The 25,989-nt window shown below is 36.9% G+C and overlaps 2 protein-coding genes across 4 annotated transcripts in view; both read right to left on the bottom strand.

Annotated features, from left to right (window-relative positions):
• Window positions 1-17,285, bottom strand: part of LOC146133451 (uncharacterized) — a 35,311-nt gene extending 18,026 nt beyond the window's left edge. For 2 of the 3 annotated variants that reach the window (XM_083396429.1, XM_083396431.1), the window contains exons 1-39: window positions 17,166-17,285; window positions 15,540-15,691; window positions 14,815-14,943; window positions 13,968-14,101; window positions 13,712-13,850; window positions 13,324-13,391; window positions 13,027-13,102; window positions 12,544-12,695; window positions 12,023-12,130; window positions 10,702-10,835; window positions 10,344-10,443; window positions 9,716-9,849; window positions 9,547-9,595; window positions 9,157-9,275; window positions 8,311-8,559; window positions 7,391-7,610; window positions 6,753-6,866; window positions 6,428-6,496; window positions 6,291-6,358; window positions 6,024-6,095; window positions 5,559-5,674; window positions 5,324-5,426; window positions 4,957-5,079; window positions 4,734-4,801; window positions 4,460-4,522; window positions 4,113-4,274; window positions 3,491-3,850; window positions 3,051-3,137; window positions 2,860-2,972; window positions 2,361-2,475; window positions 2,093-2,173; window positions 1,863-1,998; window positions 1,269-1,358; window positions 1,148-1,202; window positions 1,010-1,066; window positions 839-943; window positions 554-768; window positions 202-309; window positions 68-129 (exon numbers count right to left, since the gene is read on the bottom strand). In XM_083396429.1, coding sequence (XP_083252555.1) covers window positions 68-129; window positions 202-309; window positions 554-768; window positions 839-943; window positions 1,010-1,066; window positions 1,148-1,202; window positions 1,269-1,358; window positions 1,863-1,998; window positions 2,093-2,173; window positions 2,361-2,475; window positions 2,860-2,972; window positions 3,051-3,137; window positions 3,491-3,850; window positions 4,113-4,274; window positions 4,460-4,522; window positions 4,734-4,801; window positions 4,957-5,079; window positions 5,324-5,426; window positions 5,559-5,674; window positions 6,024-6,095; window positions 6,291-6,358; window positions 6,428-6,496; window positions 6,753-6,866; window positions 7,391-7,610; window positions 8,311-8,559; window positions 9,157-9,275; window positions 9,547-9,595; window positions 9,716-9,849; window positions 10,344-10,443; window positions 10,702-10,835; window positions 12,023-12,130; window positions 12,544-12,695; window positions 13,027-13,102; window positions 13,324-13,391; window positions 13,712-13,850; window positions 13,968-14,101; window positions 14,815-14,943; window positions 15,540-15,639 — 4,453 coding nt within the window. In that variant the 5' untranslated portion in view covers window positions 15,640-15,691; window positions 17,166-17,285. The remainder of the gene's footprint in view (window positions 1-67; window positions 130-201; window positions 310-553; window positions 769-838; window positions 944-1,009; window positions 1,067-1,147; window positions 1,203-1,268; window positions 1,359-1,862; window positions 1,999-2,092; window positions 2,174-2,360; window positions 2,476-2,859; window positions 2,973-3,050; window positions 3,138-3,490; window positions 3,851-4,112; window positions 4,275-4,459; window positions 4,523-4,733; window positions 4,802-4,956; window positions 5,080-5,323; window positions 5,427-5,558; window positions 5,675-6,023; window positions 6,096-6,290; window positions 6,359-6,427; window positions 6,497-6,752; window positions 6,867-7,390; window positions 7,611-8,310; window positions 8,560-9,156; window positions 9,276-9,546; window positions 9,596-9,715; window positions 9,850-10,343; window positions 10,444-10,701; window positions 10,836-12,022; window positions 12,131-12,543; window positions 12,696-13,026; window positions 13,103-13,323; window positions 13,392-13,711; window positions 13,851-13,967; window positions 14,102-14,814; window positions 14,944-15,539; window positions 15,692-17,165) is intronic. The other variant, XM_083396430.1, reaches the window with a different exon arrangement.
• A 2,125-nt stretch (window positions 17,286-19,410) lies between these two features.
• On the bottom strand, window positions 19,411-25,080 carry LOC146133450 (RNA helicase aquarius-like). The gene is made up of 4 exons (XM_083396548.1): window positions 21,607-25,080; window positions 21,029-21,324; window positions 20,240-20,540; window positions 19,411-19,784 (listed from the first exon to the last, which is right to left on the bottom strand). The coding sequence occupies exons 1-4, from the start codon at window positions 25,027-25,029 to the stop codon at window positions 19,536-19,538; spliced, it is 4,269 nt and encodes a 1,422-aa protein (XP_083252674.1). The 5' UTR covers window positions 25,030-25,080; the 3' UTR covers window positions 19,411-19,535.
• Between the last annotated feature and the right edge of the window lie 909 nt (window positions 25,081-25,989).

The raw sequence follows: 25,989 nt of genomic DNA, 5'->3' as shown, positions 1-25,989 counted from the left end.
GCAAAAATAGATATGACGACCACAATCATACTTCAGATCCCTAAATATCACTACAAATGGATTTTACCTGAAGTCCTATCGTCGGCACTGGTTGGTCTTCTGGAGTTTGTGTGCTTGAATCTTGGAGGTCTGAAACACAAAATACCACAACGTTATTTCAAAAAATTGTTTGTGCTAAGACAATTCTTTTCTTGCACTTACGGCTCCGGTTTGGGCTTCCTTTTTCTTTTTTCATTGCTCCTTGATCCGTTTTTTCGTCGGTCATCGGCCCCCGGAGCGGAGAGGCCTCGATCCCCGTTTTTTGACATTCTACAATTAAATATCAATGTATAAAGTACCTAACCTACCACTACATGATTATAAAGGTTAAAAAAAAACATTACATTTTAAAACTAATAGCTAAAAACAAGTTTCAGTAATAAGGGTAAGATAGATTTTCAAATCCGTGTAATAAATTAATTATTTAAAAAAAAAATAGAAAGACTAAAGAGTCCGCAATAAGTTTACATATAAAGGCACATCATTTCATAACAAAGAATCAAGTATTTTCTACCTGTAGTCGTCTGATGGCTGACTATCATAGCCCCGACCTCTGCCGCCATTATTTCTGGGTGGCAACGAACCTCTTGGGGCACCGGATGACCTTCCGCGACCTCTGCCAGCATTGCCCCGGCCCCTGCCACGACGGGAAGGCTCACCCCTGGCTGTAAATGTGCTTTCAGGTTTTTCGTTACGGTCATTTGTAACGGTGGTGGCTGAGTTATTGGGCTGAAAGAAAAAATCTTAACGTAGCCATATGAAACTTATCACTGGTTAAATAATAAAGGATGTTCCTTACAATGGATTTTTGTGGCACTGTAGTTTTTTGGCGATCAGCTTCTGAAGTGTCAGAGAAACTTTCATCAGTAGATGCCTCCCTACGCCTTCTTGTAAAACGAGAGTCCTACAATAAGTCAATATTATAAGAATTGGAAAATTCATTTCTTAAAAACAAACCAGCCATGCTTACGTCATCAGAGTCTGAAGAATAATCATCATCCTCGTATGAATCAGTGTTGTCGTTGAACTGAAAAAACATCGAGGAGTAAATAAAATGGTGACAAAAAGAAGGAAACATAACCTTCTTTGCACAAACTGCTTTACTTACTTTGTAGTGGGAGTAGGACCGTGGTCGGTCATAAGTGCTGCGAGACATGGCTGACCTGCAATACAATTGTGTAATGTTTACTTATTGCTTCAAGGAGGCAATGAATCATTTTCTGTAATACCTTCCACCTCTTCTGGCACCTCGGCCTCGCGGCACACTCGCAAACTTTTCAGCTGGAGGCGCAGAACCCCTTCCTCTGGTTCCACGGGATCTAACATCAAAAAGAAGATTATGGTGGAGAAATTTGGCATATCTGACGTACGTGTAACTTGTGTATAGATGCTTGAAAATGAACAAAATTTGCCATCGCCAGTCGGGCAAGTGTCTCGTAATCAGTACATGGACAAACTAAGACTCGCCACTAAAATTTACACCAATCGAACTATCGTCCCAATTAATTTTTAGCAATGATTTAATCGGTATTTTAAATTTGGGTGCGTTTATACAGTTCTCACGTATGACGAGGCTTGATTGTTAACCGGACTATAGAGTGCGTGATTGCAAAAGGTTATTTACCATGTGCGATGTGCTTATTTAATTCGTTTTTGGAGTTGCACAAGCTTGTATAGAGAGCGGCTTACGCAAGAACACCACACCAGCAGGGCGAGTGGCTGAAAATCAGTACCCGTCCAGAGTAAACTGCACTAGAAATCTAAAATCTTAACCCCCGTATATATTCTCAAATTGCTTTAATTTTTTCAACTATAAAAATTACCTGCCACGACCGCCTCTGCCGCCCCTTCTATCATATCTGTCGTTTGGGTAGGTTGAGCGTTCAGAGCCCCTACGATCACCACGATTCGATGGTTGGCGATAGGAATCACGATATCGGCGATCAGATGGCCTTTTGTCTGTTTGCAATATACAAAATCAGTGTAAACATACTATATTAAAATCTACAAAATAGTATATTCATTTCTTTGTAAATATTTAGACCCGTCTTACCAGATTTGTCATCCCTGGTGTATTCTTTAGTGGGGTAGTCCATATCCTCAAAGTTATTTTTTCTACCCTTTGGTTTGTCGTCTGCAATAAATTATGTAAAATTAAAAGCTACTATTTACGACAACAAAGCCTAATGATACACAAACAAATCATTGGATCTCAGATAGGGGCGAAATCAAATTTCATTTGAATTTCAAATACTTCAATCATCATTGTAGCAACAATATAGAATAACATTTATAATTCGGTTATTAGGTATTTTCCTTACCAAGAATTGCTTTGTCAGCACCTTCTCCTGATTTTATAGGAGCGGTTTCTTTTAAAGTTCGCTTTTTGTCTTCTTCAGTTGGGATGTATGTGGTGAAATTCTTTTCAACCTTACTCTAAGATGAAAACAAATGTATAACTACTACAGTGAAAATTATCTAAAGCTAAATCGGGATGTCAAAAACTCCTTTTTCTACGTGTTTCTTAATCCCTGTTTGGGGACAAAAAGTAAGACCACCTAAATAATTAGTTGTTAAATTTTAACCGGTTTTTAGGCCATAATTTGTTTTCACATTAAAAGGTTTGTTCAATCCTAGTATCTGCTGACAAGTTAAATTTTTAAGGTAGAGAACCGTGCGTTTGGTTACAAAAGTTAGCTCAAATACGTATAAAAAAACTGGTTATAGGTACCAATATCAATCCATGTCTGATGAGTACAGAATGATTGTTGGGCAAGATCTAACCGAATAATAACAGATGTGCCTAGTTAAAAAACAAACCTCCATTTGCTTCTTTCTTTCTTCCCAAACATTTTTAGCAGGGGGAGCAGGAATTGGTTTTTGCCTCGACTCTGCAGGCTTTGGTGGCTTGCTTTCAGTAACTTGGGGTTTCGCTAAAATAACGATACACCAAAATTAGTTAGGTGTTTGTTTGCTTTAACCAAAACTACAGCTCTTCTTTTTAAACCTACCTTTTTCTGCTGCTTGTGATTGTGATTGCTGAGGAGTATGTTCATTCCTGAAGTTATCAGACTTCTTGGGTTGATGCGAATTTCGACCTTTAAATGACAAAGGTATTGTATAAAAATACAAAAAGAGAAAAAACAAACTTTTAGAGAGGAACATAAAATTAATGACCATCCGGGATTAATATTTTGCAATCACCCGACTCGCAATTGCCTTAAACAAAAAAATTTGTTATTGTTAGACCTATTAAACTCAATTGATTGATCTGCGGTACATTATATTAAAACGCCAAAGATTGCACAACTAACAACGTTGAATTTAACTTACATATAACACATCCAACGAACAGCAACATCTCTAAAGATTTGTAAGGAAAAAAAAATTTTTCTCTGTTATATTAGCCCTGCTATGTTTTTTTCCAACTGTGGTTTACAAAATGACATACCTTTGCCTTCAGCATTGTATTCCTTCCTAGGTTCTCTGCGCTGGTCTTTGGCATTTTCTTTACGGAAGCGACCTTCGTTTTGGCGATGGCGGTCCTGACGTTCATTCGCCTTATCGCTTCTGCGAGGAGGTGGCCCTCTAGTGTCTCGATGCTCCCGTTCCGGTGCAGCGTCACCGTGGAAGTTGGAATCCCAAACACGATCCGAACGATTATCAGCGGGTTTCTTGTGGGTCTTGTTTGTGTAGTTTGGCGAATCGCGGTCACTGCTATCTGGATGACGGTTGTCGTGCTTGCGCTCGCGTTCTCGGAAGTTTGAAGAGTTTTTGTTTCGGTTATCCCTCCGGGAATCTGGTCCGCCAACTGTATTTCAAACAAATAAACAAAACTCTGGTTACCATTTTGCAATGTTCTTTTTCTACACAAAATTTTATGCCCAATTGATAAGATAAGTGTGGACTCAGATAGGGGCGAAATAAAAATTTCATGAAATTCAAAACACTTCAATCATCATAGTACCACATCTGTATTTAAATAAATTAGCGTTTGAAACATTTAGTCAAACATCATATAAAACAGTTTCCTCGCTAAGGCATTTTTGCATCTGCTGTGATATAACGCATACCTTGGTGCCGCTGATTTCTTTCAGGCCTGACTGCCTCTGTTGGCTGCGGCTGGACAACATCTCTTGTTATGCTTTGTGTGATTGGATCCTTGTGCCTTGGTTCAGAACGAGCCATCGTGCTGGTCGTTGTTGAAGGAGATACAGTTGCGATTGGTTTGGAACCTGAAAGAACAACCAAAGTTAAAAGTTAACCCTAAAATTGTTCCGGTGGAGAAAATTTAGTTAGACTGGGTTGCTCAGATAGGGGCGAAATTCAAATTTCATTAGAACTTCAAAACACTTCAATCATCATTGTAAATGTAAAATTAGTACAAAAAACTAATAATTGTGCACACACAGAAGGTTACCTTTATCATTGTTCCATTTTCTGGGTTCATTGGAAAATGAATCTCCGCTTTGGTTTCGCGGACCTAAAAACAAAGATTTGTTTGGATCATTCTTGAAACAATAACAAAACAGATATAAAATAGATAAATATTACTGTTTGCGTAAGTGTCCTCAGTAAAAAATTAGAGTTAACAAAATAATCACAAGTGATCATACTCAGCAGAGAAATTCATCACTGGACACATCAAAATAAAGACAGGATTTGTACAACAATAAAAAAAATTGGTAACTAACCAGATTTCCTACTTTTTCCATCTGGTTTTCTGGAGTTTGAGGTTTCGTTTTCTTGGTCACTTTCAACCCTTGTCGCAAAAAAGTGTTGTTATTTTCAGGCATAAAATATTAAAGAAAGATAACAAACTTTTATGCCATGCCTATTAATAACTATCACACTGGGATTTAAAAAAATAGTATGTAAAAATTCTACATATGTTGATGAAGACTGTTATTATCATACCTGAAATCACGAAGTTTGACTTTGTCAGTTCTTCGAGGTTTGACCGCGTCCTGTTGGCGATAGTCTTCCTTTGTTTCCCCCTTTTCTGAATGGTTGCTTCCTTGTTTGGTAACAGAACGACTTCTAAATGAAAAATAATAAAAAATCTTAGCTCAAGTTAAACACTAACCAGTTTAATCTTTATCTCTTGCAAACATTAAGGAAGACACCAAAGTTGATGACTAACCTAATAGCACACAGAACAGGGAATATAGAAATACAATAAACTGAATAAGATCAATTAGATGGAAGATAACGTTTAACAGTTATAAAACAAGAAGGTTTAATCCGTGTCTTATTATGTTATTGTTAACAAAGCACCACATACCCAGTATCATTTCTACCAAAATGTGTCATGGATGAACCTCTTCTTGAATCATTGGAGATGCTGCTTTCTCTTGACACTTGCCGTTTCATAGGCTTTGAAGGTCCTTCAAATGTTAATTAAAACGGTGATTCAGTGCAATTAGCTTTGACAATATTCCATGAACAAAAAAGAGAAAAAATGCATGTACCAATTGTACCAGACTAGAAAGCAAAAAAAGACTAAAGGTGAATCATACCTGCTTCCCACAATCTGTGTTCATTGTTGACACTGGGAGAGATATTTTCTGAAGAACGACTGGCATCATATAGTTTACGGTCTTCCCTTCGTAATGGTTCTTGGCCGTAAGGTGATCTAACACAAAAAACACTTGTATAAATAAGACTAAAATTGGTCTGTGATAATTAATCAAAATATATATAATTTAATCCTTGTCCTCAGCACATAGAAAGAATCAGCAATGATCATAAGGGGAATCATTGTTCATCATAGGACAACTTTGAGCATATTAATAATAGTTTGTTTATTTAATTGTAGGTTACATTAATACTAATATATGGTGAAATTTAACTCATATTAAGCTTGTCCACACAATTCTTTAGCAAATTTTTTTAATTTCATGCAAACCGGTGCAGAGCATTTGGCAATGGGATTTAACTTACTACCTCCAAATTAGACTTGAATTTACTTTATTAAAAGGTACCTGTCGTCATCTGGGGTAGCCCTTCCTGCACTGTAAGGCTGGGAGCTCTCCGATTGCTTCCTTGATCGCGACCTGTTAGAAATATTTAGTTAGGAGTGCCAGTATTATGTTAACTAGTCCTTTGCGAAGGATTGCCAAAAGATGTCCTCAGTAAAAAATTAGAGTTAACAGAATAATCACAAATGATCATTTGAGTGAAAAATCATCCCTGGACAAAAATGACTGGCTTTGAAACAAAATATAAAAAAAATTATTAAAAATACAAACCCTTTGTGTTGCTCTTCACTGTCTTCGCTCTCCCTTCGTTCACGCTTCATAATGCTTGGTCTCACCGGCTGACAAAACACAAGTTATTAGATAAACATAAAAGTAATGCAACAGATTTTATTAAAGCACTAACAAACCTGCACTTGATTTCCCCAGGGTTGGTCGTGAGTTTGGCCACTACCAGCAATTCGCTGACCCAACCTTTCCTGTAGAAGAACAAATAAACATTATACTACAAGATTTAACACAGGGGTTCTTAAACTGGGGTCAATGAAAAATCCATTTTACCTAAATCATCAGCATATTTCTGAAAGTCGATTTGTATTGTGTAGTAAATTTATGACATCATTTCAAAAAATTTTCTGCCAACCGTGGTCTACCCAAAGCCAAAAAACTTTAGTGGTCCGCAGTAAAAAAAACAAAAACGAACAATTACTGTCAGTTTGCGATCAACTTTCTCACCTGTCTTTGCTGGACCAGTCGTGGCGGAAGGTTCCGGCCACCAGATTGAGATGTCGATGGATGCGGGACAGATCTGGTGTAACCGCCAAAACCATCACCTGGTGGCCTTTCCTGCTACAGAAAAAATTCACCTGATTAAGTTTTTTTTACATCACCAAGTTATTTTAAAATTGTTAAAAACTTAACCATTTTTGCCTTATTTAGTGAATAAAAAATGTGGCAGAACCAGCCAATTTCAAAAAGACAGTGTTTTGCTATGAAATCAGCCTTTTAGGCATACACAAAAAGAGGCTACTTGCTAAGTGGTTTATAAACTTTGTGCCACAGAACACAAGTGAGCCTCTCAGATTCCAGCGTGCCACGTCAGTTTTTAATTTTATAAGATCCATCAATATTATAGACAGAAAAACAGGCAAGACTTGAACCTGCAAATTAGTGAAAATACTATTGTATTTACTCTCATTCTAATGCGAGTAACTTATAATTGGATTGGATTGGAATTTCATAAAATAGTTCTAAACAAGTGTGTAGCTACTTTTTAAAGTGTTTTACATGCTAAAAAAAGTAAAGAATTACAGACTTCAAAAGACAGTACAACACAAATTTTAAATCAAAATCACAAACACACAAGGACCTACCCAAGCAGTTCTCCTATCCTCCCCACTTTCGATTTCGCTCTGTTTACTTTTGTAGGCCCCAGTTGCGTCTGATGCTTCGGCCCCAGTCCAAGGGGAATGTTCACGCGCATCGTCTGGGGTTTCAGAGCCACTGTGAGTGTAACGAGAGCGGTCGCCAGAAAGCTGATCGAATGAACGTGATCTGCCGTCATCGTTTGCAACCGAGCGTTCCAAATGCATCCTTGGAACAAATATGTCAATTAGGCGTCAGTTTTTGTTGATATCGAACAGCTTTTAAAATGCAATTTGGTCCTAAATACCTTGTAGGCCTTGTACAATTCAAACTTACACTTAGCTACGCAAGTCAATTATTTCAGTTGAAGTGATAAAAGAGTGTGGGAAATTTAATTTAAAAAAAGAGAGTGGGAATTTAATTTAAAAAAAAATTGTAGTAAAATTTATGAAACAAATTAGGCTCTGTAAGGAAACTACAAACTTTGTAGGCCTTGAAAAATTCAAAGTTACACACTTAGCTAAACAATCCAATTTTTTCAATTGAATACGGATAAAAGACTAGGAATTTAAAAAAATGCTGTAGTAAAATATATGTAAAAAATCGCTCTGTGAGGAAACTACAAAGGTATGATGTTGGATTCAATGCCACACCTAATTCCAAAAACTATTTCATAATGGTAAATTAATGAAAAACTTGGGACAAACAAACCTTACACCTAATTATCATTTAAAATATCAAGAATACTTTCTAGAAATCTATTTGTTGAGGATATGAATAAAAAGAAAACACGGATTAACCTGACAAGGCCTTTATCCCTTCCAATAAAAAATCAAAACAGAATAACAAGGTGGGGTGACAACCATTAGGATCTTCAAAACAAAGATGAACTATTTTTAAAGGCCATTTTGAGATGGTCATTATTCACCTTCTTTCTTCCTCATCTTTTCTCTTTCTGGCCCTCTCAAGTGCCTCCTCTTTTTCGCTTTTTCTCCGATGCTCCATATCTTCACCACTAGGTGAAGAGCGAGCGTGCTGCATCATGTCAGACATCGGCCCGGGATAACGCTGGCCAGCTGTCACTGGGTGGCGCCCGTACATCTGCGGGTGCTGCATTGGGGGAGCGGGGTACATTTGACCTTGTGGAGGTAACCTCTTATCATACGGAGGTTGTTTACTAAAAAAAATGTCCATGGTAAAGGGTTGATGTTATTTTAATATGTGAAGAAACATTGGACTTTAGTTCATACTGGATTAGGGCAAAATTTGATCCAGTGACCACCAAAGAACTTAATCAATACTTTATCTCATTTTTTAGCAAAATTTTTCAAATGAAAAAGTCTGTTTTTTTACTTGATTTTAGAATACGTTATTGGATAAAATTAGTGTGTAAGGCAGTGATTCCCAAACTGTGTGCCGCGGCACACTAGTGTGCTTCGAGAGATTGTCAAGTGTGCCGCAAAACTTTTTGTAGTTTCGGAAAATAAGTTATTTGTATTATAGGCATACACGCAAGTATTTTAGACTTAAATACGCAATATCTATTACAAATATTCATATTAAGGCATTTACATATAGTTTGTTGTGTGTTAAGGGCGATTGTAAAATGACTCTATTGATTTTCTGTTAAAAGTGTGCCGCGAAACATTTAAGATATATTGTTAGTGTGCCGTGAGCCAAAAAAGTTTGTGAACCACTGGTGTAAGGCAAGCACACATTATCCCGTTTCAAAACAATGCTGTTAAAAAATTTTCCACCACTGGTGTATACTAACCTTGGTGGGTACATTTGGTAATACTGGGCATTGGACCACTGCTGCATATTTTGATGTTGTTCCATGTTTGCACTTTGCTGTGCAGCCCAAGCTTGTGATGCCTGGGGAGGTCCATCCTTCTACGAAGAGAACAACAACAAGCTGTTACCCATGAGAATAAGTGGATACATTTTTTTTAATTTTTAAAAAACCTTTAAAATTGAATTTTCAAAAAAATCCTCTTATTGAAGATTTGTAAAGATATCAGCTTAAGTAAAGATATCTTTGATTTGCCTTGAATGAAGTCCTAAATTGTTTTTCCTTGAACAAGCCAAATTAACCAAACATTTTAATTAATTTTTAACACCAGATATGCTTTAGAAATATAAAACATGCAATAAAATGGTTTACCTTATGCTCTCTTTTGTCTGAACGATGTTCTTGCAGTGACGACTTTCCACTAAAAACACATAATTCACAACAAAAACTTAAAATATATTAAAAAAATATATATATATATATATTTTAAAATATAAAACAGATAATATAATATTTTGGTGAAGAATATGAAAAAACTAACCTTCTGGAAGCGGCATTTGACTCTTCATCATCACTGAACACTAACTTTTCAGAGTAGTCGACTTCGCCATGCATGGTCGCCCATCCACCTTCATCTTCATCCAGTTCATCATTTCTTTCACCTTTCTCGAACTCCTGATTACAGAAAGTTGGTGTTAAATCTGTGAGCTGCTGAAACCTGATGTGATTCTTTATAATACCCGCTTATAAACACTTGAAAATACAGAATGCCGATTTTAAAGTTAAGGTTCCAGGAAAATATTGGCAAAGTAAATTTTCGAAATTTCGTTAACACATTTTTTCTAAAAAAGCTAGATGTTGCGGCTGAAACTTGATGACCTAACGGTCTTTCGCTGCTTCCTGGGAACCTGCTTCCCAAACAATAAACTATCTAAGTTACAGGCGCTCTACTTCCAAACTTATAGGTCTCTTCGGACGTAAAAAATAATTTGTTTGAAGTTATAGATCTATTTCAAACGTAGAAATAATTTAAAACAATTCAAATCAAAAGCTGCCTCAGATTCTGGGTGTACGTGTTGTTTGTCAAACACACAAACGTTGAGTGGTGCACGATGTCATCATAGGCAGAATAAATAAAAAAAACAAGAAGGCTGTTGTGAACTTAATACCTTGAGTTGTGAATGAGGGATGACAGGGCGCATCTGACCCATTTCACCATGCGATGAACCTGGTTGCTGCATTGGGCCACCCATCATCATATTTCTGTACCTTTGAGCAAAAAATCAAAGTTTAACATTTAAAGAGCATTTTTGTTTGCTCAGATTATGTTACTATGAAAATAGGAAAGGAGAATACTAAAAGAGGAAAAATGACAAAAGACATAATTTGAAACAAAAAATTCAAAGTAAGAAAGTTAAAACTTATTGGTTATTTAGGAAGATTTTATAAAACCAGTAGGTTCAACTTCGGCTGACAAAATCTTTAGAATTTGGTAACTCTGAAATCAGTGAGAAACTGCATAAAAACCTTGGGTCATTGAAAGGGGGATATCTCATCCGTTGCTGCATGCCAACTGCATATCTACCACCAGGTGGCACTGCATGTCCGCCTGGGCCTGGTGGAACCATTCCCTGATGCTGATGTGGAAATCTTCCATACATCTGAAAAATAAAAGCCGTTAAAATATTAGGATATCATCTATTACGTAATGTCAAACAGGTTTGTGTTTTTTTTGCCCACTCAAGGCAACTTAGTTTAGCACTATGAAGTCATCATCCTGTTGTAAGCTTAAAACATAACCTAAGTCCAAACAATTTTACGTTGTTAGATAGACATCTGCCACAGTGCTTAAACCATTTCCAGTTTGTGATGATGACGACACACAAAAAGATATTATGTGATTAAAAGAAACAATGTATCTGCATGTAATTTCCTATTATTCAAAAAAACATCTTGTATATTTGGATGTTTTCAGCGACACAACACATAATTCTATTCTTGCAGAAATATTAATTTGAAAATGCAACAAAGTTCTGATTAAATAGAAAATATTATCTAACACATTTATTGGTAGCATAGAGCGGTGAATAAAAGTTCTAGGATTGCAACTAGTGCATAAAGATTACTGCCTAACTGTAAGTTGACTCATTTCTAATGCAAACACCCAATCTAAATGTAAAAAGTATCTCACTTGGACAGTAGAAAATTTTTGTTTTGAGCCCCTCGTGTTACTTACAAGGCACCTAGCTATGCAATATACATTGTTTTGTCAACCATTTTTATTATATTTTACTTATGTTTTGTTCTGAACTAATAAGCACAGTAGTATAAAAATTTCTCAAATGTAACACTTTTGTTTGCCATTTTGTAACAGTTTCTTATTTAAAATATTATATGGATAACAAGTCAATCTTAAAGCCAAATATAAAAAAGATAAAGGTTATGACAAAAAAGAAGCACTTCTGTTCATTTATAGATTGCAGTTCATTGAGCTCGGTAATCACTAGGTAGAATTATTTTATAACCAATCAATGAGTGTTTCCTGTGGCATGATTTTAAACAGAGATTGGCAGAACACACAACAACCGGACATGCGGATGGAACAACAATAATAAATGCTGTTACAAAGCAACAACAAAAACACCTGAACGCTAGATACAGGATTTCTGGTCCTTATTAGTATTGGAAATAAAAAAAAAAACAAATTTATAAAATTACTGTTCTAACGAAAAAATTCCTACCTTTTTGGTTATTCCTAAACTCATTCAGTTGGTATTTAAAAAAAGTTGCAAATCAATTGAGTTGTACGTCGCAAACGGCTGTATAAAATATTCAAATTCTGACTTACATATTGTGGCATCATGTTGGCTTGAGTGAATCCTTGTTGTGGGGGTCGGGTTGGAAGCTGGGTAAACTGACGAGGACCCATGGAGGCATTCTGACCCATTTCAGAGCCCTGTTAAAGTAAAATAGAGGTTTTCATGATAAAAGGCAACATAGCCAAAAATGTATACTAAAATAGTCAATTACACATACCTAACTAAAAGCCACAGATGATCTTGACTGAAAGTACTTTGGTATAATTTTTATATTCTAATCATTACCACACTTGATGGACATACAAAACAGTGACTAAACTGCACATTTTATTGATGAAGCGTGATGTATTATGATTAGAATGGCAAAACATACCACAGAGATCAAAATATAAATAAATCATAGCAAAGGTTAAACTTCAGTGTAAGCTAATTTTTTATATAAAATAACAATATTAAAGCTTGTGTTCCTAGTTGTGATAACAGGCCTAAGCTTTTTTATCTAGCCATTGATTGGAAAAGTTAAATAAGTAAATACATTGCTGGTGAATACCTGCATATCATATGGATAAGTTGGTTGGGTTGCTTTGGGTATTTGTTGCTGTTGGTTTTGTAGAGTGCTTTTGGCTTCATCTGACTGACCATCATTGTTCGGAGATGCTTGTGTCACATTTCGTCCACCTCCTTCACGCCAGGATGCAACATCTGTAAATAAAGCGCAGGTTTGTATATATTAAGATATTATGTATATTTTAAGTATTTCATAGTCACAGGTATGTGCTGTCTGGCCAGTCAAATCAATATTACAAGAAGCAACATATGTCAAGAATATTTCCTCGGCAGTATATTTATAAAACCTTTTCCAATAGCTATGAAAGTTATATTGGGATTTAACTTGAAAAACAAAGCATCAATTTACTTGGTAATATTTTGGTTTAAATGTTCCTATTATTTTATCTGGAAAATGTTTTTATGAAACAACTAACAAAAATATTTTGTTCTATTTAGTTTTGTGTTTTGTGGCTTAAAATCATACTTTGAGGTCTTAGACTTGGACCTGGGCCATATTGTGGTTCACTTGATTTATCATCAGATTGGCCATCTTGTTGTTCCTGAAATTTAATTGAATAGTTTAATAAAATAAAACCTTTCACTATATATACAATACATACATCGTTTGTAAACATTCACAACAAAAAAGGCAACTTATTAAGTACAATGCAGTAACCATACAGATAATATATAAATATTTCAATATGAAGGCATCAGGATTAAACAATAAGTAGGTAGCATAAAATGTAGATTTTATAAAAGTACTTGATCCAACACTTACCTTATGCGTGTCGCCCAGAGTAGGAAATTCATCGGAGAAAGGGGTGATGCCACGACCCTGACCCCCACCTAAAGGCAAGATAAAACTTTAATCCAGAATTGACACACATTTAAATCCTTAAGTGTCCAATAGCAATCATTGATTTTGGGATCAATAATTAAGTACAAGTAGAGATAAATACAATCATGTGTATAGCAAATGTCAGACAGCAAGATTACAAGTAGAGATAAATACAATCATGTGTATAGCAAATGTCAGCCAGCAAGATTAACAAGAAAAAGTATAAGTGAGTGTGCAGACTTTAGTAGAAGTGTTGTAATTTGCAATATGAATACTCATAAAAATACAAAACTTTCATAAATTAGATAAATACAAAGTTTTTTCTTGCCTTGAACTGCGGACACTTTGCTGCCATGCTGCACGTATCGCGAAGCACCCCAAGTGGGTTGCATACCACTGCTCTCTCGCTGCGCTGATGAACTTTGATTGCGATTGCTTGAAACTGTTGGCGTTGGGGCCTGCGGAACCTAATACAAGTTAAAAGAGAATTGCAATATTCTTCTTTATTAGATTTAACTATAACACAATTTAGTTCGATGTTTTCAATATATTGTACAATTTGCTGAGATCCAACGTGTTTCTACCTGCTGTACATTTGTGGTGCTTGTAGAAACTGTGGTAGTAGCATGTTGATTGGGCTCCGGTGTGCTCTGAGGGGCTGGGGATTGACTCTGGGATTCTGTTTTCGATGATGCCCATCCTGAACCGTCTTTAGGAACTGGGATATAAAACATATGCATGCTAAGTAAGTGGCAACCAGCATCGCAAATTTTACATGTAACACCAAGACCAAGTATCACTATGAGGTGCAGTTAGTGCAACTTTAATATAATGCATTTTTAGCATTCTGGATTATGTCTCTAGATTATTTTTTCCTATTCTGTTGTATATCAACAGATACCGTGATTGCTAAAATCACCCGAGCTAAGCAAGGCACTGACTAAATTTACTATTAAGTTAATAACTGTTAATTGACTGTCAAGCATTATAGACACTTCCCCCATCAGTAATGTTATGTAACAAACTATTTCTATTAGCAAAATAGCCTATTTGATTTACAGAAATAAAGAGGTTGACACAGCTTTTCCGGCATAGGTGCATTTCAAAAAAGCTAAATGTTAAGTGGGGACTATATTTGATTGAATAGTTTACAAGTATTTGTTACAGCCACCTTTAATCAGCAGCTGTGCAATTATACGGAAAAATTTGAGGGAACACTGTGTATAAATTTTGCTGATTTAATAATATTAATATTTGAATAATGTTGAGAAATGTTGTTTGCTCAAAATTTAAAGAGAACAAAGAGGCAATTAACCATATTGTACAGGTATGTTACTAATATTATATATTTTACTTATCTCCTAAACTAGTTGGGCATACAGTTCAACATCACTATGCAATTTCTAAGGACTGTTATAAACAAAATCTAACCTAAATTAACGTTTGGGTCGTTTCCAAGATTTTCAGATTTTAGGCTAGGTAAGGTGGCTGGAGGAGGGACTCTTCTGGTGCTTGCAACTTTTCCCAAACTTTGTAAGCCATGACGGTATGATGAGGTGCCTACACAAAAGTATATTCATAAATAATGATAAGCAATATATCCACTTCCACAAATCCCACATAAGCAACTTAATAAACACAATTCTTTTTAACTCTGTATCAGAGCACTTCCTGTTACCATATAACCCAGTTAGCCATTATCTGTTGTGTGTAACAACCTGTTTGCTACAATGTCAAATCTATAGGAAGGTAACTACATGTGATAAAAGAGTTTAAGGTTAAGAGCATATAACTTTGTTCAAGCAATTTAGTTTCTTTTTTCACTAGCATACTAATATATTTTACTGTATGTTGTCCCACCAAAAAGCTAATGAATTGTACAATAAAGGACACATTTTCTTTATTGTGAACTCCCTTTTAAAAGGCTTTATTGTAAATGGAGCAGGGATTATTAATAGCATTTGAACATAAAACAATTTTGGGTGCCCTTTTTATAAATAGTTCTAATTAAAAACCAATATTCTGGTATAGTGAAGCCAGTCTGTATTTCATGACCCTTCATGTTAAGATCTCAGGGGTGCTGTAAGTGGAAAAATATAAAAACAGAAGTGATGGCTTCAACAAAGATCTAATTATGAGCAAAGGCTTTAAATTACCGGAGGGTTTGGATGGATCTGTAGAACGCCCCTTATATTTTGTCAAATTGAGTGTGTTGTACTTTCCATCCTTGCCTTTGACTCCAAAGCCTGTGGACATCGCTTACCAAAAATCTCAAACATTTGCTGTCAGTGAAACAGACAAAACACACCTACAAAACAAAAAAAGCATAAGGTTGCAATAAATATTGATGCATAACCAAACATTAGGTATTACAAAAAATAGCTGATTTATAACGGTAAGGCTAAGGTTAGAAAGTTTGCAGTTGAAGTCGGATTGAAACTCAATTTTTTTCTAAAGAAACATGTGCTTTAAATTCAAATGCGCTACATATTAATTCAGGTGCGCACATTCATTTTAGAAAAAATATTGGTTGTGCATTTGCCCGGAATGCAAAAAGTAATATAAAAAAAAAAAAAGCCCCATAAAATATATAAATGATTCAATCTGGTGTAAAGCAATTTGATCATGTGAATGCTCAACATACCAAATGCTGGTGCTTGTTCACAGTATTCAAACAACTATTAAATCAATGCACAATATTTAGGTTAGGGTATGGGTTAGTGTTTGAGTGAGGGGCAGTCTGGAAAGTACGGCAGATTTTGACGCGATCTTGTGGGTGCACGGCTGAAAAAAACCTGGGTGTATGGGTGCAACAAAGGTCAAAAAAGCACCTCGGATGCACTTTCAAATATCTGGTAGCACTTTATGATTTTTTCATGCACTTTGTATTGCATTGCACCGTAAATTTAAGCCGGTGCGATAAATAAGGGTGCACAAGCGTTTTACTCATTCGGGGGATTTCAAAATTTATTTTAGAATGCAACTTTAAAAAGTTTAAAAAAAATTGTGTGTGCACTTGCCATACTTCCAGATTGGAAACTTTGGGTTTTGCCTGGGGGAGACAATTTTGCAGCTTAAAATTGCGCGGCTGTAATTACCTTTCCTCCGAAATTTGCGCGGCTGTAATAACGTTATTTGTAAAATTTTCACTGCTAAAAATGGAGTAATATATCCTGCGCAGGCCTTACTTTCCAACCTGGCCATACTTGACATAGTGGGGTGAGGGTGGATTAAGTATTATTATATTTATTATTTATTGATAATACTAGAACTGTTTAAACCTAAATCATAGCCCACACCCTAAGCAAAATAATAATAAATGCATTTTATCTGGATTCTAGACCAAAAAAGTTGTTTTAAAAATGTTTGTATGATGTGTTGAAATCATGGCCATTAAATTAATTATCCAACAAGTGAAAATTTATCTTTGAGTAACTTTAATATTTTTAGTTTTGCTACTGTGTCTAAAGAAACTTAAACAAACTTATTCATCGAGTGTAAATCAAACGGAAGTCACTACAATTAACTTAAAAACCGAAACCAGTTTCAAGGGAAGGTCGGTAAATACTTTTGTTTTAGGACATTTATATTCACATAAAACCTTTGCCGAGTCTGCTTTTATGGTCATAACAACAACTGAGTTGGGGAATGCATCATACAGCAATGTCACAATCACAAAAAAGACAAGAAAATTATTACTTTTTGCAGCGCCACGCTAAACGAATTAAACAAACTAAAACCTTGGATTTATGGCAAGTGATAGCAATAGCTGGCGATCTTACCTCGTCATAAGCTGGTAAAACAAATAGGCCCAAATTTTCTTTGGTATCTTCGGGGATTTAGTTGGATTCTTTCCCAACACCAACTCAATCTTCGTAGAGTTGCAACAAAGCAAGCACCGCAGCAGCGAAATAAAATGGCGATATCTATGACGTCATTTTGAGCGGTTTTATTAGTCTAAAAGCAGTCTTAGCCTAGTAAAACTCGATTTCCGCTCTCGGTCATCGATAGTGTGCATAGTGTTTCTACTAAATTAAAAAAAGCTGAAACGGGGCAATCAAAATACCAACTATGTATACTTTTGGACCCTTCCAAATAATTAATAAAATAGTGAAACAATAGACAAAACTGCTGCAGAGAAGGGAGTCGATCCATTCGGCTAATTCAGTTCAGTTCCGGTTTAGCTTCGGTTCGAGTTTAAAATGGCAAATTTTAGTTGTGTCTAGTTGACATGGTGCGAAATGCCACTATCCAAATAAAAAAATGGTCACATTAAATCGACTAAAATAATTTGCAAAAATCGCAAAAAAAATTTATACGATGTTTAGCATTGTTTAAATATGACATTGGACGCAGATAGCTACCGGTACACCTGGTAACAAATTGTGTTGCCCATTTCGTCATTCGCGCTTCCTCACCAAAATTAATTGGGAGCGTGACGTACCGGTTAACGAGAAGCAACTGTCCGTACAGTCATATTTTTAATTATGCCCCCATATAGGCTACTTGTGTGAAATAGGAAATCACTTAGAAGTTATCCTTAAGACGTAGGCTAAGTAGATCACCTTATTTTTGACATGTCCTGTATGCTCACTATAAATACACTTTTGCTACTTATAAAGAATCTTTCCGGCACTTATTGTTTTATCCAGAAAAATGATAAAATAGTTTTAGCTAGCTATGAGTGCAACAACATCACGCTCAATATCACGTAGGCCTAATCTTCTATTTTGGCGTTTTATTTTGCGTGGCGTTATTGCATTTCCTGATGAAGTCATCCTGTATAGGTAGCCGAAACTTTGAACAAACAAATAAGTGCTGGAAGATCTTAATTCTTACCATGTTCGGCACTATGTTATACTTAATGAGGTACGATTTGGGGGTTTGGTCAACCCCTTTTTGTAAGTTCCTATATCGTTTTTTATCAGGGTTCAACTCAGTGTCCTTAGCGGCAATGTTTTTTAATGTAATTCGGTCGAGAGTCAATTAGACTGACGAGTAACCAAAATCAAACGCAGAACGCTATCTTTCGTTACTTGTTTGCACCTGGTTCGACCGTAGACGCTGAACACTTTTTCCCCGTAGAGCGCCCTTCTTAATTTGTGACTGATCAACAAGTGTTCCATCAACAGTGATTAGAATAGTTTATTCCGTTAGCTGATCGAATGAAACAGTAGTTCATTTCAATAGAATAAAAAACTGTTACACAATTCACAACACTTATTTAAGGGTTGTTATCCTTTCTCGCTGAAACGTCAACCACCTTTTTATCTACTGAGTTAGGCAGAGTTGATGTTCCTAACGACTGCCTACGCTATAAGAGACGGTGTTGGGGTAACTGCGGCCTCTTTGAAGAAGCGGATGTTTTTTAAAGTGGTGTTACGTTGACTATTGTGCGCGTTTGGGGATGTCAATTTTATAGAATGTAACGCTCTTCTCTACAACCATATTCTAGTATGACGTAATTTGTGTGCAATCGACGCAATTTTTTCCTGTAACTGCAGGTTGAATTTTAGCTGACTTGGCGCACAGATGTTGCGATTATCGTAACATATTAACATCAGGTAAATTTTCGTTGGTACTACGGTTGGCAAAAGGAGTGGTGTAATTCAGCGTTGTCCCTGCATGGATAGAAAACTGCGCTTCTGATAGTAAAATTGCAGATATACCATAACCGGTTACACTCTTTCAGGGTGTTTGTTTAGGTTCCCAACTGAAGGAAACGATTGCACACTAAGCGGATTCACAGATAACGACTGAAGAAGTGTCGACAACGCACGCGGTTGCATACGCTGGACGTAACCCGTTCTGTTTCTAATCGGGTTCCTTCCCTATTTTATGACGTCATTAACGTCAGATGCCGGTTGGGGTAATTCCCTATGTTAAAATACTCCCTATTTTGGATTTCTGGGTATGCCCCTTCAAACAGAATTTTAAACAAGTTTAGAACATGGCAAATCAAGACGGAAAATCTAATTTTACTGAACTCTAACTGTGCTGAAAAAATCAGGCAGTTAATCTGGAAATTTTACAAATTGTATTGGAACGTGTCTTTGGCGGCGGGCAGGCGAACTCAAGCGAAACTTCCGAAAAAAATCAGTGCAACTGACAAGCACATTGGGAAAGGCGGGAATATCAGTGAAGCGTCGACTTCAAGAGACTTTCGCATCCTCTGTGAGTTCTCCTTCCTCCGTCTCTTCGATTTCCTCAACGATCCTTTGCCTCTTCGCTTCTGGTTCGTCATCCTCATTATCGGCGATCTTATCCTTTGGATCAGGAGGTTGTTCCTCTTCTTTGTCCTCATCGACGTGCATGCGCTCTTCCGGGGGAGCAACTTCGAAGGCAATCGGCACAGCTTCTTGCTTTTCCGGTTCTGTGTCGGGCTTGGCTTCGACAGAAACCTATAAAAAAGGGTTGGATATGCAGATTGTTCATTTGGACAGAAAATCTTGGCAGGATTTTAAAAAATTATTAAAAAATATAGTTTGTATTTTTCTATTAGTTTGTGGTGGTAAAATGAAGGTCATCTTTATAAAGTTAAAGGCATTCTATACCCATACAAAAATGCCTCTCGAACAAAACATTAAACAAAAAAAACCCAGAAAGGTAGCAAAGGTGCTTGTTATAAATTACCAATAAAACTTGTGTGTATAGAACAATGTCTATAAACATGACATTATTAGGCAACAACAAAGTCTATTGTCTATTCTATCTTTAATAAAAACCCATTGCAATTTTGATGGAGTAAAACAGTTAAAACCTTCACAAGTTTTTTTTTCAAATCACACTTGATGCCTGGTGGTGACACAAACAAAAAATGAAAATGCAGTAGTCAAATTTTAATACATTTTGGCACCTGAAACTTCCTGTTAATTTCCTGACACTTGTTGTAATCCTGCGCAACGTCAATGTACATGTCGTAGATGAACTGGTGCATGTGGGTCATGTCGCGCACCACCAGGTGGGGCTGTGCAGCGGGGCGCTCGCTCATTGGGGGAAACTTCTCGGCTGGAAGAAGGTGGAGTTGCATGGGGCGCGACGTAAGTTGTCGAAAGGCTGGCGACAGCTCAAAGCAGTTGCTGAAGAGTGAGACGCGAGCAAACACGTACAGGCCGAGCCTTGCACGTGACATGGCCACCACCAATCGTCGCACATCTCTGCAGCAGGACAATTAATATTTGAAATTGTCACAATCTTCCCCACTAAGATAGTTTATGAAAATCTTTACTAATGTTTGTACAATTAGAAAGGAGCAACGGCCAGGTTTTAAAAATACTTGTTTATTGCTAAAATACGCTTATTATTTTTTATAATTTTTATGTGGTTTTATCCCTTAAACAACTTTGCGCTGTTTAAAACTACACCACAGCAAAATGTTTCAATAATGAGTAAAAAATGCAGAGTAAAACTAAAAGCGGTAATACTGGATTTTGATTTCCGAATTATGACTCTTTTTTGAATTTTTGAAAAGTTTACCACCTTGATTGACAAAAACTTAATCCTGAGAAGAAACAATATTTTAGTTAAATCATGGTGCAATTTGATTTCATATTTTAAATAGTTGATACATTGCAAAATACAATCGAACTAAATAAAGAACTTAAAGTTTGGAGTTGAAATAATGTTAAGACAGGCAGAACCTTACCTAATGTGCCCAACATGTTTGGTTCTCACAAGGGAAAGGATGATATAGTTGTTCTGTTGTCCTTGATACCGATCAACTGTTGTTACCTTGTGCGGCCAGCCAATCATCGGATTGTTTCCACACCTCTGTCGAACCACGTCACGAATCAGGTGTTTCTGTCCATTGTACGTCGTCAGGATTGTGATTTGGTCGGCGGGGTAGCCCAGCAGGCGCATGTACATGTACATGCAAACACAGTACTCTGCCTCGGCCAAGTTTTGATAGAAGTAAGGATTTGGCTCCGATTCACCAACACCCTTCATTTAAAAAAAATTAATGTCAATGTTATTACTAAATATGGCAGAATTAAAGTTATCCTTGGAAGCTTTGTTAAGCTAACCAAATTTGCCTGAAAAAGAATATTAAATCTCTAATAATATTTTGCACACCATTCAAAGGAAAGTAATAACTGGATGCAAAGATAGAAAACTCTACTTTATACACATAAATCACTTTGTAGTTTAGAACACTTTTTAAAAGCAATTCTATTTGCTTAGGCCTATGAAATATTAACACAAAACATCAAAGTTTTGCATTACCTGATAATCTTCCACATTTATGACTTGGTAATCGTAGGCGAAACCCGGGTTGAAGCACTTGTACTCATGTCGGGAATCAATGTGCGGCAAATTACCAAGCTGAGAATATCTCCACCTGTACAGGTCACAAATACTTGGGCGAGCTCGACCCTGGGCGTCCAGCTGGACAGTAGGTACTCCCAAGCGCACAAGTCGGGAAAACAGAGACTGTTCCATGTTGGAGAACTTCTGGAAGGCGAGGTTTTTTACCACTGGTGGAAGCTGGTGATGATCCCCAATCATGATCCATCTTTTCAGGCGATTGTATCCGTCCGAGGGGTTTTGCAGCAACAACGGAATAAAGGTTTCTATTTCTAGAATCTGAGCTGACTCTTCCATCAGGATGTTATCATATTTAAAACCGAGCTCAGTAAGGTCCTGCCTCTTCAAAGCAGCGTGGGTGCATGTCATAGCAATTATTTTGGCACTTTTTACGAGGAGATATCTTGAGCGATCCAGTCCAGAGCGAAGAAGCTCAAATGCTCTGAATTCTTCAAGTTGTGTAAAGATGTTTCTGATGTAACGGAAACAGCCCTCTGCGATCTCAAAATCCTGCTCAAAGTTCTGCTTTTTAAAAAGGTTCGGAACATTAGAAAAGAATTTGTGAAAGGGAAAGCTATCGTCAACTTCTTTTAAAGTCTTTGACTCCAGAACCTGCCTTTCATACTTCTCCCAGCGAGAAAGAACCTGATAAAGGAAAAAGTGACAGGCAGTTTCACAAGTGTAGGACACATCTCCTGGTACCCCAAGACTGCTTTGCAAAGCACCAACTTCCTCTAGTAGCCCTAACCTTTTCGCCAGAACAAAATTAACCCTTCCATAACGCGAAAAATCCTTTTCTGTTTCAAGTTGCTCTTCGCCATGACCAAGACGTAGCAAGTGCCTTTCATCAATATCCAACTGAATAATCTTCTCAAAAAGTTGGTTTAGGGCCTGGTTGGAATGTGTGACAATGAGAGTGCGCTGTTCGGGAAAATTGTGATACAAATTAGATATTATCTGCACAGCAACATCTGTTTTTCCTGTACCCGGTGGCCCGACAACCATGGTAAGGCCTGGCTGCATCCCTGATCGAATAGCTTCTGTTTGTGTTGGTGTAAAGTGAATGGCATTGCGGTTTGGTGCATTAAAAGTGTATGGACCTCTGTTTGGTATTTTGTGAGAAAAGACGGACACTTTTTTATCGTCAGCATCAAATGTAAGCTTGAATGGGGGATCAAGTTCCTTTTCTGAAGCAACAACTTCGTGATTGGGAAAGCTCTCCTTGACATGAGAAAAAGAAAGAAATGTGTCGTTCCAGTCTAAGTTGTTAATTGTGCGTGCAAGTTTACGATAATGTGCAGCACCCGGATCTCCATAACCAAGAAGAACATCATGCAGCCATTCTGGCACCACACATTTTGTGTTCATCAGGCCCCTTATTGTGGCCAATACAGCTTTGAAGTTGTTCTCTTTCGGTTTGCGACGTACAATCAAATTAAACGACTCATAAGGGTCAGGAATGTTGTCCTTCAGTACAGATTGCATGTCAGACTGATATTGGTTGGTATCAAGCCAAACACGGAATGTTCTTATTTTCCCTTCTATCTTCGGTTTTGGGTCTGGCCCCTCTTCTATTACATGCCCTTCAGCATCTAGCATGCCTTCTACTTCACATCCCCGCACAAGTACATTGTATCTTTCCTGAAACGGAACACGCTTGGCAGATTTAGGGTCCTGGCCTTTCTGTTGAAGCGGCTGAACACAGAGAAGAAAACAGATGTCATGCTTTCGCAGCGACTCCCATTCCGTTCTTGTTTGATAGGCAACGTTAAGCGTGATTGAAACATCTGCACGAACCTGTGAAGGAGCTAGATCTCCGATATTTGGCTTGGCTACTTCAACAACTGAAAACGATTGTATAGGAAGGGCCATTCTGGACCAACCACCAAATACACAAGCACCATCTTCAGCACGCCAAGCCTTTGTTCTGTTTACAGCATCTTCAATATCATTGCGAATTTCGTAGGCAGACTCTAGCCTGAACAGATTATAGTTTCGCAACAGGTAGTCATGTAGAGTGAGGAACTGAAGGTTTAACTTTGGCAGTGCTAAACATTGATCATTGGCAAATTTTTCAGTTTTTGTTAAGTTCTCATCCCAAAGTACATGCTCAGTGGGATATAGGGGCAATGCATTTATTGCATCAAGTTGAGATGGCAGCTTTTCATGGTGGGACACCAACATTTCCAAGACTAAATCCTGGGTGTCTGAATCAATGGTTTGGATGTTGAGTTCATCGGAGAGGTTTCTTAATTCATTCAAAGTCAAATTGGAAAAGTGTTTAAACAAAGAATCTCGCTTGTCGACCTGAGCTATGGAACCCAAGGCAAACTTTCGTAGAGCTGGAAACTTAACAAACGCACATCTTTGCAGTTTGCTCATGCGAGAGTAATGAAGGGTGAGCATTTCTTGCTGACTGAGCGCCTCGCCTGAAACATCATTGATCTCAAAGGCAGAGTACATCCTTAGGTTTTCCACCAACTGATGAAAAACATCGTCAGTCAAGTACAGAGAAGATTTGCAACAGCGTACCACCAAATGGGAGTCAATTAACATTGTATTAAACCAGCGACGGGTGGGCAGACAAGAATCCAAGTCAATCAACAAATCCAAAAACTGGTGGCAATACTTGGTTAAGTCTTCTGAAAACTCTGCAACGCTGATCATGTCGCAAAAGTTCTTCATGAGCATTGATAGAAAGGTACGTTCGAACAAATTTTGTTTCTTGGTGTTTTCATCTGCCTTTGCATCCCTTTTATTTAGACTTTTCCAAGCCTTTCGCAGCTTTGCACTGGTCTTTAGTTTTTCTTGCAACTGAGAGGCGGACAAGGATTTCCACATTGCCAAACTGAGTGTCTTTTGAACTTGTTGTCTAACAACATCTACCTCAAGACTATTATAGCAATGGTCGAGAAAAGTGATAAGAACTGTGCGATGCTCCAGTTCAATTTCATCGTCGAGTAAAGTTTTCATAACCTGTTGAAAAAACACGCCAAAGTGCTCTGGCTTGTCTTTGAACACACCCCAGGCTGGAACTGCCTCTCTGTATTTTTCATTCACCATACAGGCAATTGACATCACAAACTGGTGACAACTCAGTTCCTTTGTGTAGTTTGGCCACAAGTAGTTTTCTAAGTATTGACTGAATTCCAAAATCATGATACGCCTGATGCTGAAATCGCTACCTGCCAGTTCATTGTCGAAAATGTTTTTTACAATAACAACATCAAACTTGACATCATTTTGTAATGCCTTTTTAGACCAATTTGCAACTGCCAGTTTACTTAAAATGTCTGTCAGCATTTGATTGGTGGTAGGGGCAGCAGCCGTTCGTGTTGCCATGGTTACAGTTGTTTTAAAACCAGATGATTACTAATAACAAAAAATCATACTACAAACCTAGATAATAAAGGGTAAAATAAATTAACTTTCGCTTTGTAAACATTGTGACTGTGTTGTCTGGGTTAATTTGTCTTTTTGAGTACAACTACATTATAAAATGTAATATACCTCCAATGAAACGAAGAGCAAATTGTTTTGCAAAGCACATAAATATATTCAACTTTTTACACAAAATTTAAAATCATGATGTTTAGTTTCAGATTTCTAGGAATTTTAAAATTAAACATTAAAAATATATTTAGCCAAAAATATATCATATTTTAAAATTAGCCTAAATATAACTTATTAGCCCTAAATATGAATTTGTGTGTTACAAGTTGTTGTTTTGGGTCTTGGCTCAAAAAATGTTTGAGTTTAATTAGCATCAGTAATAAAATGACTTAGACTGGGACTTAATTGTCCTTTTTATAGAGGAGTTGTCTGCTATTCACCCCAGAATGACCTGTTTACAACAATGAAAAAACATAAATTTGGTCAGGAAAGATATCAATACATTCAATCCACCATTATTTGCATGCCTAATATTTTTAACCACATCACAAAACATTCTTAAAATGCAAGCAAAAAATATCTTAAATGTAATTTATTTTATATTTGAATTCTTTAAACGATTCCAGGTTAATAAAAAAATTGGTATGGTTCTTGAAGGTTGATCTTTTATATGCAATTGATTCAATTCTGGCAAAAGCTTTTTAGCAGAAGTGCGGACGAAGTAGTTAACATACATAATCACTAATGTACCAGAATGCAAACTTTGAGTATTGCCTGAGGTCTTTATTGTGCAATTGTGGTTTTACGCACACCTGAAATCCAGATTTGCATCAAAGGTGACAAATATATTTAGCAAAAAGTTTGGGTGTGTACTTGTCCCAGACCGAATATCTAGGCAAAAAGCGATAT

The sequence above is a fragment of the Ascidiella aspersa genome, chromosome 9 (assembly GCF_963924565.1).
Source record: "Ascidiella aspersa chromosome 9, kaAscAspe10.2, whole genome shotgun sequence".
Lineage (NCBI taxonomy): Eukaryota > Metazoa > Chordata > Ascidiacea > Phlebobranchia > Ascidiidae > Ascidiella > Ascidiella aspersa.
The sequence above is the reverse complement of the archived record's forward strand: the minus strand, read 5'-3'. Positions and strand labels throughout refer to the sequence as shown.